This window comes from Xenopus laevis, chromosome 1L, assembly GCF_017654675.1.
Source record: "Xenopus laevis strain J_2021 chromosome 1L, Xenopus_laevis_v10.1, whole genome shotgun sequence".
In the NCBI taxonomy this organism is placed as follows: Eukaryota; Metazoa; Chordata; class Amphibia; order Anura; family Pipidae; genus Xenopus; species Xenopus laevis.
In genome coordinates this window covers 164,870,557-164,882,566 of record NC_054371.1, presented here as the reverse complement: position 1 = coordinate 164,882,566, position 12,010 = coordinate 164,870,557, and the positions used below count along the sequence as shown (strand labels likewise).

General features: G+C 41.2%; 1 protein-coding gene across 3 annotated transcripts in view; it reads right to left on the bottom strand.

Moving 5' to 3' along the window:
- Positions 1 to 10,028, bottom strand: part of sfi1.L (SFI1 centrin binding protein L homeolog) — a 38,189-nt gene extending 28,161 nt beyond the window's left edge. The window contains exons 1-9 of one of the 3 annotated variants that reach the window (XM_041566548.1): positions 9,974 to 10,028; positions 8,844 to 8,996; positions 7,765 to 7,836; positions 6,056 to 6,166; positions 5,885 to 5,979; positions 5,642 to 5,759; positions 5,342 to 5,444; positions 5,097 to 5,253; positions 3,274 to 3,435 (exon numbers count right to left, since the gene is read on the bottom strand). In XM_041566548.1, coding sequence (XP_041422482.1) covers positions 3,274 to 3,435; positions 5,097 to 5,253; positions 5,342 to 5,444; positions 5,642 to 5,759; positions 5,885 to 5,979; positions 6,056 to 6,166; positions 7,765 to 7,836; positions 8,844 to 8,996; positions 9,974 to 10,014 — 1,012 coding nt within the window. In that variant the 5' untranslated portion in view covers positions 10,015 to 10,028. Of the gene's footprint in view, positions 1 to 3,273; positions 3,436 to 5,096; positions 5,254 to 5,341; positions 5,445 to 5,641; positions 5,760 to 5,884; positions 5,980 to 6,055; positions 6,167 to 7,764; positions 7,837 to 8,843; positions 8,997 to 9,330; positions 9,512 to 9,973 lie in introns of those variants that run through there. The other 2 variants (XM_018261650.2, XM_018261633.2) reach the window with 2 other exon arrangements.
- Positions 10,029 to 12,010: the final 1,982 nt, after the last annotated feature.

Here is a 12,010-nt window from a genome sequence, read left to right as displayed (position 1 = left end):
GGGTTTTCGGCGACATTGGCGTCAAAGCTGTGCCAGACATTCACTTCAAAGGCCATTTTATTCTTTCCTGGGCAGTCTGGATAACTGGAGAGCTCCGCATGGAAGACTACAACTCGGCTGGAGTGCAAGGTAGCCATTAAAGCTGCAAGAACACAGTGTTTTTAGTCTAACAGGATACTGACAAGGGCAGTACAGGGTTCACAACCGCAGCCTGTAGGCTCAGCTATAACGCACAATGCTTACATCCCCTTTGTCTATCACATGCCTACAAGGCAATAAGGGGCATCTCTCTTAAAACACCATGCGTTTAAGGGGCACATATATTAAATACATACGCTGTTATTCTATATTCACAATCAATGTGTTGTATTATGGGACAACTATATAGCTATTAAATACTACTCTCTCAACTAATTCAAAAAATGCAAGATTTGCAAACACACCCCACAACAAGGGGTCTGACTAGATTGCAAAGAACCACTAGACTCCGCACCAACTCTATCACCACAGCCCATCCCACCACAGCAGGCAGAGGGTAGTCCCCAGAATACACAGGATCCCTCCACCTCAGCAAAACCTCCTCAACTAGAGGAACTATTTGACTGGATTAAATCTACCCTTCAAACATCCATTAGTCAACCCCCACCGAACAATAGGAAGTGAAGGGCACAAATGATTTTAGACACAAATTCATCAGATTCTAAAGAAATCAGTGATCAGCATAGTGATCTAGAACCAGCAAATTTCCTCTAAAGACTCAGACAGGGAACATCAATACTGCTCAATTGTGGGCCCTGATACAGCTAAACGCCTACTATGTGAGATGTTAGCCACTCTAGAGATCAAGGATGAGGCTGCAGCCACATTAAAGGCTGACAGGGTTTTGGAAGTACAACCTAGAAGGTCTAGAGCCTTTCGGATATTTAAGTCTGTGTCCCAGTTAATAGAGAACGAGTGGCCAAGACCAGAACATCGCCTTGCACTAACACAATGTTTCCTTAGCACTTATCCTGTTCCAGAGGAACAACAGAAAATTTGCGACAAAGCTCCGTAGGTTGATTCAGCAGTAGCCTGTCTTTCCAAAAACACAACTCTTCCTACAGAGGATGCAGCATTTAAGGAGCCGATGGACAAAAAGATTGAGGGCTCCCCCATGTACACCCATGCCACAGCAATCCTCAGACCGGCAGTGGCATCTGCAGGCCTTGCACGCACTGCTAGATTTTGGTGCCAGGAACTACAAAAGATCCCTATACCACCAGAGGAGTTACAAGAGGAACTGCAGCACCTTAGCTACACTTTAGCTTTTATATCAGATGCTGCCATGGACACAGTAAGGCTGGCAGCCAAGACCAGTATTGACACAATAGCAGCCAGACAAGCTCTATGGCCACGTCACTGGTCAGCAGACACAGCATCCAAGACCAAATTACTCAACCTCAGATTTACAGGTGATACACTGTTCGGACCTGATCTAAAGCAAATCATAACGGAGGTTACAGGAGGTAAGAGCACTTTCTTACCATCAGGCAAAAAACCTTGGTCAGAGTTTTCAAGCAGACATATAACAAACAATGGAGCTCCCAGGGTCGCCACTTTCGGAGCACCTCCTTTCAAACTTCACAATCCAGCAGAGATACCAAAAAGAGTAGACCGGCCTGTTCCAATCAATCCAGGCAGTCTGACGGGATGGGGAGCACATGGCCACCTCGAACATGTCAGGGAACCTGGTCACCAGAGGATTCAAGAATACCTATAAACATGCTAGAACTACACTGGTCAAGGGAACAAGTCAACCTCTCAGAATCCAGTCAGACAATGCCACTGCAGTGGCTTACCTAAATAAACAAGGGGGCACATGCAGCAACAGAGCGATGCGGGAGGTAGCTCAGATACTCAGCTGGGAGAACTTCCCATCCCAGCCATATCGGCAGTGTTTATCCCAGGTGTTCTAAACTGGGAATCAGATTACTAAAGCCGACAACAGATGGACCAAGGAGAATGGTCACTTCATCCACAGATCTTCCAACAGCTGGTGTCTAGATGGGGGATGCCAGATATAGAAAACATGACAAAGGCTGCATTTAACGGCCTGGCTATTGAAGCTAAACTATGGTTTTCAGAGAGAGCCACCAACATTGTAATGCAGACCACAAAGCCATCTACAACTAAGATCTACACCTAGATCTAGGACATGGAGAGCATTCCTAGACTGGCGCGAGTCCACGAGGCTACCATGGTGACAAGCCACAACTCAAACAATAGTTGAATTATTTACACAAGATTTTCATTTGGGACTATCCTTGGCCATGCTAAAAGGAGAAATTTCAGCTCTATCTCTGCTACTTAAACATCAGTGGGCGAGAGAGCGAGATCTAATACAATTTGTGCAGGGAGTAGGCAAGGTCAGACCACCATACAGGGACCCAACACCTCCCTGGGACCTCACTACAGTGCGGACAGCCCCTTAGGGTCTTGTGCACTCAAATTCCTTACTTGGAAGAGGTCTTTCCTATTAGCAATTACATGAGCTAAATTATTATCAGACTTGGCAGTGTTATCCCACAAAGAACCGTGGCTCATACTGCACCAGGATAGGGCAGTTTTCAGAACAATTCCATCCTTTACACCCAAAGTGGTATCAGCATTTCACATCAATGAGAAAATTAATCTTCCTTCCTTGTGTTCCAACCACTCTAATGCAACGAGAAGGCGTTTCACAAACTAGATCAGTCAGTTTGAGCAGTCAGAAACTATCTTGACAGATCCAAGGCTTGGCCAGGTGGCTAGCTGAAATAACAAATTGTGCCTATGATCTTAGTAAGAAAACCAGACCGTTTAAAGTCAGAGCACATTCCACCAGAGCACTTAGTACATCTTGGGCACTGCAAAATTTAGCTACCAAAGAGCAAATCTGTAAAGTGGCCACTAGGGCCTCATCTACTTTTGCAATGTTTTACAGACTACATGTTTTTCATTCAGCACCTGCAGCATTTGGGAGAAAAGTGTTCCAAGCTGCAGTAGGGCAACAGTAATTATCAACTGAACCCAACCCTAGAAGAGGGACAGCTTTGGTACGTCCCCATGGTGTCTGCACTGACAGGAAGGTGGGTTGTAGAGAAATAAGGATTTTTTACCTACCGGAAAAACCAAGCTGACATACAAAACTGAGGGGGGCAGGAGGAGCAAGGAGCTTATATGAAGCGAATGGAGCCTTATTCCCTATAAAAGGGCCATTTAATGTTTCTTCCCAAGAATGAAAATAAAGGATACAATGTTTCCAACATGTTAGAGTCCTTCGAAGTAGGCAGCGTACAGCCAAAGCCTCAAGGTGCACGTCCATTGTATGCATACTCCAAACTTTCTCCAAGGCTTGGTGCCAGTGTAAGAAATATCTCTTAGTGATAAAATTTTGATGCAAGCTCACAGCCATCTCTATAGAAACAAGGAGAAACAGCTTAAAAAAAAAAAAAAAAAAAAGAACAGCAGAGCACAAATCGAAACTTGTGTTATGGAATTTTCTCAAAGTCTGTGCCCAGAGCCTAGTGCTGCAAAAGTATGGCCAAGCTATTAGAAACAGTTGACCAGTAGGCTAATAACTGGGCCCCCCTGGAACCCACAAACGAAGTTATCTTTACCTTGTATAGAGCATTTCAAACAATGAAAGCAAAACATCTCATAGAAAGTAACCTGTACTATAAGCATGGCTGGCCAAATGTGGACCATAAACTGGATGCAGACCTTAGATCTCATATTATTTTTAAAGGGCCTGTAACACATCCAGAAATAAAATATAAAACATACTGTAAAGTTAAATAAACACTGTTAATTTAGTATGCACTCTTCTAAATTCCAAATAAGTTTTAGAAAATACAATATTTTAATTTAAAAACTATAAATTTCTTTGGTAGGCCTATGTGTGCCATAGGACTTGGGGTTTGGGGAGCAGTCATGAATATGTATTATCTAAGACTCTCCTGAAAGGGCCTGTAACACATCCAGAAATAAAATATAAAACATACTGTAAAGTTAAATAAACACTGTTAATTTAGTATGCACTCTTCTAAATTCCAAATAAGTTTTAGAAAATACAATATTTTAATTTAAAAACTATAAATTTCTTTGGTAGGCCTATGTGTGCCATAGCAATAAAGCAGCACGCACTCCTGCGACCATAGCCATGAGGATAAAATTGTAACTTTATTCCATGTAGTTAAAAAGTAAGCGTCCTAACGCGTTTCGTATCAACAGATACGTAATCATAGGCTCCTATGATTACGTATCTGTTGATACGAAACGCGTTAGGACGCTTACTTTTTAACTACATGGAATAAAGTTACAATTTTATCCTCATGGCTATGGTCGCAGGAGTGCGTGCTGCTTTATTGTGAAGATAGAATTTGCCTAAGCTACGGGTTCGGGGCACGGCACCCGGACCATTCGGCTAATTCGGTGAGTCAAAGCCCTTCGTCTGTTTTCCGTTCATTGACTAATTTAAGTGAAGGGCCTGGGGTCTGGACACCCAGGTCAAACCTTTCTGCTTGGTAAGAATTGCCAAGCGATTCATTTAATAATATACTATTTTCACCTACAAGGGACCTAACCCGTGAAATTTAAAAGTAATCTAAAATTAATATAGCTTTAATGTATGTGTCTATAATTGTCCTGAGAAGATTAGAGCCAGTTTTTCTCCTTTTTCATATATGTGTGCCATAGGACTTAGGGTTTGGGGAGCAGTCATGAATATGTATTATCTAAGACTCTCCTGAAAACAATCTAAGAAAGATTATGCCTGTATTGGCAGAACACAGAGCTGATTTGATACAAACAAAGAAATAGTAAAATCAATTCAAATAACATTTGTCCTTTTTAATCGTGCTTGTCATTAAGCTCCCATGCTGCAAAAAACTGAGGTATTTGTATGAGATCAACATTTTAATAAATATAGCCCATAACCATAAAATAATCAACTACTAAAGAAAACAATGGACAGCATTGTATAAGTTATTGCAACACAGAGTCAAACTGTATACATGTCATTAGAACAGAGAGGCTGGGTATCAGCTCAGATTTGGGAAAACAAACTCTCTACTAACTCTGGTGGCGCCGTTTCTCTCTGCGATAACATATGTATAGAAGCCAGGTTTTTAGTGCAGCTTGCAACTTGCATTTTCGATGATGCTTTACTGCTTGCAAAACCTTTTTCTTCTCAGTTATACGATATATGTAAATGTCTCTCCACTGCAGCCAAGCCTATATATTGAAGTAGTAAAAAACGAAAGATTATGATGAGACCATATAAAATGGTGCATTTGATTTTATCTGGCTAATCAGTGCATACCCTGCTTTGCAGGCTCACAGCCCAGTGATTTAGAGCCAGCACATCCATCTCACGGTAGGCTTGCTGCTGCTCTAGCTGCAATGCCCAGATGTACCAGGAATTTCTGAATAATTTAGAAAAAAACAAAAATAGCATGGATAGTAAGCACTAAAGATAACACTGTAATGTGTGGTGACTGCATGCAAAAGTGCTGTATGAAACAGGTTTTGCTAACCCAAATCTAAGTTTTAACTAGAGAATTCTGAAGTTAAAAGAAAAACCTTGATGCCTATTCACTTATAAATTGTGTTTTCTACTTACCTAAGGTCTCTTTCTTCTCTGAATTCCAGCGCAATTAACAGCATTTGCTTCTTAGTTCTACGTATTTTCACATAATTTTTCCAATGATGACATGCCTGATGCATTAGATGATTCTGTGCTGTAAGTGGAATATCATGTGTAACAAGAATTGAAGTTAGCAAACTAAATTACATCACATTTAATCTAGTAGAAGGAAACATAAATTAGGTTTGTCACTTTGAAGAGTGACATTGTTTTTCTCACCATGGATCTCTGCAGCCTGAGCCCTGCATTTTTTCTTCCGTTGCAACCCAATATACTTCCTCCAGGCAGAGAAACACATTTTGTATAAGACATACCTAAAAGATGTAAAAATAAAATTATGAGAGCAAGAAGCAAAGGGTCATATAGCATAAATATGGCACTCTCTCTCACCTGTAGTGGCACTCAGCTCTGATATTAAGTTTCCACTCCATGCACAAGAGCCACCATTCCTCCTGCCATTGATGAAAACAGGAGTGTAACAAGCGGCGAGTATAGTGGTGCCTGGAGAAAAAAAAACAATTCTACGTTGTAAAAATCATGTTAAAAAATACAGCTGTGAAAGAAACAATGTAACATATTGCAATCATTTTTTAAACAACCTGTATACTTATCTTTCACACTATAAAAGTAAATATCTTTTCAATTAGAAAACAAAGTAAAGATTGCCCACTGCTGACAGGGGTGGCAGAGCCACCTTTGGGAGACCACTGCACAGTGAAGAATACAGCGCTGCAATAATAATTCCAAAAAGAGTGAGTATGTGTATTGAAGGTCCACTGCCCAACCCCAAAAATATACTAATAGAGGAGTATCAGTGAGAGCAATTTTAAAGAGCTCTTCTTATTATATGAATTGTTTTAAACTAAATATTCACTAGTTCAATGGTAAATATACTCAATGGTTAAAGTTAATACAATTTTGCAGTTAAGTTGTAGAACTGTCCCTGCTCCCCTGTTCTGTACACTGGAGGGGTTAGCAAAGGGGGTTCAAAATCTGCTGCATCTGTCTACACCCGATCCAAAGCAATGTATTTGGGTGCAGGCACATCATGCAGCAGCACAGGAGTGGATTTGCATTGTCTTGCCCTTTGCTACCGTTGTTGGTACATTTCTCTACAGCATCTGTGAAATATTAGCAACTAGTTTATCAATTAAATAAAACTCATGTATTCCGCTCAGCAGTGCCAAAGAAATGTATCAACTAATGTATTAATTTAGAACATTTTGCAGAAGTTATATGCGGGTCAGAAATAATTCAACCAGCACCCAGACCTATCCTGCAAAACCTTAACAACAGCTGACCCTAACCTACATAATGTTGCCCAATATAGGACCCACGCCAAATCAGTACCAGTGTGTTCTCGCTCTGTACGTTACATCTATGCGCACCAAGACAGGGAATCTTCAGGATCAGAGGAGTGCACTTCCCCACTCTGACAACACTATCCCGCAATGGTTGGCTAAATTTTAACCTGAACCAGCCCAAACAGTGGTCAACCCCCAGAGCCGCTTCAGAAACAGATAAGAAGGTGAAAATGAAACTTTAAACGTGAATATTACAAACACGGTCAAAAACAGATGGAAAAGAGTGAACTTGTGAACTATCTGAAAACAACTGAACTAAAAAAAATGTGTTGGAAGGAGAACTCCTGTAAAGGAAACTGTTACAATTGATACAATAGTTACTAACATTCCAGAGATGCTGTTGACAAAAGTATCAACTTATTTAGCAAATTGTAACCTTTAAAGAATCTGCACATGTGCTACTGAGTTTCCATATAGAAACACCAGGAAAGTTTCTACTTCAACCTTAGAAAAAGGGTCAAGAATAAAGGGTAAAAAGCAACTTAAGAGTCTCTATCACTGATGTACTATCTGAAAACACCCAAATTGAAAATTAATGTTTGGCTATATAAAAATGTACTTAAAAGTGGCTCAGTGATCCATGGCTTTGCCATAATTTAGCACTTATGGAGATATATATATATATATATATATATATATATATATATATATATATATATATATATACACACACACATAAAATATACAGAAAGTAAATGTAAAATGTGTTCAGTACACCCAAATTATCGTCATTACCTGGCAGCAGATGGAAGGACTCTTCCAAATGTTTTTTTCACCCACAAGTAAAGGAATTTTCTGGCTAGATGCCTGGAAAAAAAAGTTAATGATCAGATATTCCAAAATGGCTATAGAGATGGATTATTGCACCCTTGTTTAGCATAGCCTACAACACATTGCTATTTTTCCACTAGTAGCAAGTATGAGGGAAAAGTTTGTCATGTGTAAGAACATGCCATACAACTTACATTCTCTTTACAGGCCCATGTGAATGCATTGTTACAGTAGAAGAGTGCCTGACATTTGGAGTGAGAGGTGTGACCAGTATATATTCCGCATTAACGTGATACTGAACGTAAAAAAATACTTTTAAAAATATTAATGTACATTAAAAGTTACTTGTAGGTCATGTAATTGTTAGCTCAAGTTTCTAAACCGGACTGTTTTGCCAAACTGACTGTCCCATCTCAGCGGGTCAGTTAAAGTTTCTAATGCTAACAGACTCCTGCTGCACAAATATGGCAGCCCCCTCATACAGGAACATGGGGCATCAGGCAGGTAATGTAAAAGCATTGTGCAAATACTTTATAGCAAAGTTATATGTTGCTTCAATAATGTAACTAGAGGGGGGCGGGCCCTGGTGCAGGATGCGTAGCCGGGCCCCCTGCCCCCTCCATACGCGATTTTCGGCCAGCATTTCAGTGGCGCGCGAGCTGCCGGGGTGGCCTGAGGGGGTGCGGGCCCTGCACCCCCCGTAATTCTGCCACTGAGTTGCTTTCAAAGGCAATATTATGATAGATGTAATAAAGAGTTTCATTTCTGGTGTCAGTATCTCTTTAAGTCCATCTCAGGCATATATTGTTTTTAGAAATTACAGTTCCGTATATTGTAACACATGTCCACAGCTAGTTCCAAGAATTTTTAAAAAAAATGTAATCCCCAACAACGCAGAACATTTTGTAAACTTCCCACCCCAATGCAAGTCTTAATTAGGTAACAGGTTAGCCTCTGCTTTGCCATGAATACGTTCATCTTCAGTGGAATGCTACCCTATGAGATTTTAGCTTTCTTGCCCCGCCCCTTTCTAGGAAACAAACCTTATGCGCAGTTCTTTCAGCCTGCCTCCGCGGTTCCATGTGTACGTCACACGATACGGTATAACGCGGCTGGTCTGCGGGCGCTGGTTCCCAGACGTGACAGGGGGATCGACTTTACGTTGCCGTTTGGAAGAGAACTTGTTTGAATTGTGTCTGAAAACATGTTATAAAAAAATGACGCTTATGTGAAGCTGACATGAGACAAAACATTAGTCACGACATACACTGAAGCCCTACAAGTCCCAACATCACTGGACTAATGATCGGATCATCGGACACGTGGATGCGATTACATGTCCCTGATTTTAAGCTGTGCGGAGATGAAATTCGTATTTATAATGATAGTATTACTGTGCGAGTACACTACTAAATACACCCAATACTTGCTCCGCCACATCCGTGATTTATCAGACGAAATGCATTGCAACTTGTGCAAATTTGGCAAGAACGGCACGAACACTCCATTCCGGACCCTAAGAATACTAACACCATCATCAAGCAGTAAGAATTTGCAACAAGTACCGGCCTCTGACTGGCAACTCCATCCTGTTTCACTTTGGTTCCGGTAGTCCCGCCCACTTCAAAATCCGCGCCCTTCTTACCGCTTGTTGTTACAGCAACTGGAAGCTGACTGCGCGCATGCGTACTCTGACAGCTGATTTGTAACGATAGTTAGAAACGGAGGCGGGAAGATTAGCCGGCAGATTATTATAAATAAGTTTTGTTAGCATTTTACTTTTCAAATGACAATGTACGGGCGTAGACGTCGATATTAAAAGTTCGCCTTTTTAATGTAGCACATTAGAGATAAGGTTTTAGGCAAAGGGCAGACCCTGCGATTTCATTCATACCTCAAAACATTTTGGAAGTAAAAAGAGGGACAACATTTTTTTTCCCACCTAGCGCAGTGAATTTTTTGACCACGCCCCTTTCTGTGGCCACACCCCTAATTACCATGTTCATTTTACAAAATTTGGCAGGTTATGAAAGTTTGAAAATAATTCTCCTTAAAGGAGAAGGAAACCCAGTCGGCTCAAAAACCCTCCCCCCCTCCTGTGTGTTGCCCACCCTCCCTCCTCCCCCCTGGCCTACCTGTCCCGCTGGGCAAATGCCCCTAACTTGTTACTTATCCTTCTGTGCAGGTCCAGTGCACGGAGTTCATAGGCACCATCTTCTTCCAAGCGATCTTCTTCCTGCTTTGACCGGCGTTTTGGCGGATGCGCAGTAGGAGCATTTCGCCGGTACGGATCTACTGCACATGCGCCAAAAGTCACGAAGTTTTCCGATTTCAGACTTTTGGCGCATGCGCAGTAGATTGTACCGGCGAAATGCTCCTACTGCGCATGCGCCGGTCAAAGCAGGAAGAAAATCGCTTGGAAGAAGATGGCGTCGGTGAACTCCGTAGACTGGACCTGCGCAGAAGGGTAAGTAACAAGTTAGGGGCATTTGCCCAGCGGGACAGGTAGGCCAGGGGGGAGGAGGGAGGGGAAGCAACACAGGGGAGGGGGGGGAGGGTTTTTGCGCCCACTAGGTTTCCTTCTCCTTTAAGGATGGGCGAATTTTTTGCCTTGTTTCGCCGTGGAAATGATGCCCATACACTTGTATGTCGTCATGCAACAAAAAAAAACACGTGTCAAAAAAATTTCAACGCACGACAAAATTTTTTTGACGCCCATAGATTTTAATGGGCGTCAGCGTCATTTCGCTGGCGGCAAATTTGTGGCGAAACTAAATGGGTCAAATTCGCCCATCCCTACTCCTTATCTTATCCTTATTTTGTGTCTCAAAATTGTTACAAAGTATCTTATTTGCACCTGTTAGCTGTTTTGTGCTCTCTGCTAAAAGCCAATTAAGTTAGAAACTTTGTTTCTTTTTCTGGCTGGTCAGTGCAGAGAAAATAGGGACTGTCCAGTACAAATGAGGGACTGCAGGTTGAGCTGTCAAAAGAGGGACTGTCCTTCTGAAAAAGGGACAGTTGGCAGGTATGCCATAATTCATATATCATTTTAATAAATATTGGTCAACCTCTAGAAAAAAAATAATTTGCTGTGGGGCCAAGTAATATCTAGTTACACCACTGATCTGGGGTCCTCTGTTTTGCAATACTTTGACTTTACCGTGAAATAGCACTATCTGGCCACACAAGGAGGGTTGCCACCTTTTCTGGGGAAAAAATACCGGCCTTGCTATATATTTATCTTTTTTCCCTATTAAAAACATTGGGATCAACCATAATTTTTACCGGCCAGGCTGGTAAAATACCAGTAGAGCTGGGCAGTCAAGTCACAATTAGGGTTGTCACCTTGTTTGGAAAAAAATGCTGACCTATATATTTCTATTTTTTCCCTTATTAATAACATTGGGGTCAAGCATCATTTTTACTGGTCAGGCCAGTAAAATACTGCCTAGGTGGCAACCCTAATCACAAATAACATCAAAGAAGTTTGCCCCTGTTCCCTCATGCAAGCTTCCTTGCACAGTGCTTTACCTCAACTGTCATTAGCGAGACCAAGGCAGATTTCTTATTTTGGGAGGCTAAAAGGTGGCCCATATGTGGGATTACCAACTGAAGAGCTGCTGATGTTAGTGTAAATGCCCCGCCATAACCCCTTTCAACCAGACATTTGATTTTATTTTATTTTTAAGCTATTTCCACTTTATGGATTCCGTAACACAAAAATGAAATAAGCAGAATAAAATATAGCAGTGTTATATCAGAGAACATTATTGACAATTGTTCACTAACATAAGTGCTATACCCCACAGCATTTGCTTTAAAGGGGTCAAACATTTTTAGAAAATCCCCCTTATCGCCGAAGCAAATTACAATCAGGAGACTGATTTAAATTGGCCTAAAAAGAACTGAAGAACCTCAGTGATCCTCTCTGGATCTTTGGTTCCTCTATATTGCAAATGGGTTTTAGATTTGTTGTAATAATCTTGTCTTAGTTTCCACAAGTACTATATGTAATGGGATGGAATTTGTACAGAAAAAACAAAGTCAATTGTGGTTTCTATGTCATTACTTTTCCCTACACCATATAATTGGTCTGTTTTACATAACTCCTAAAATACCCGTGCCACTGGCAGTGCCATCTTTAACCATTAAGGAGCAAATGCATGAATGTGAATGTTTGACTTATCTTGACGTATTATACAAATACGTC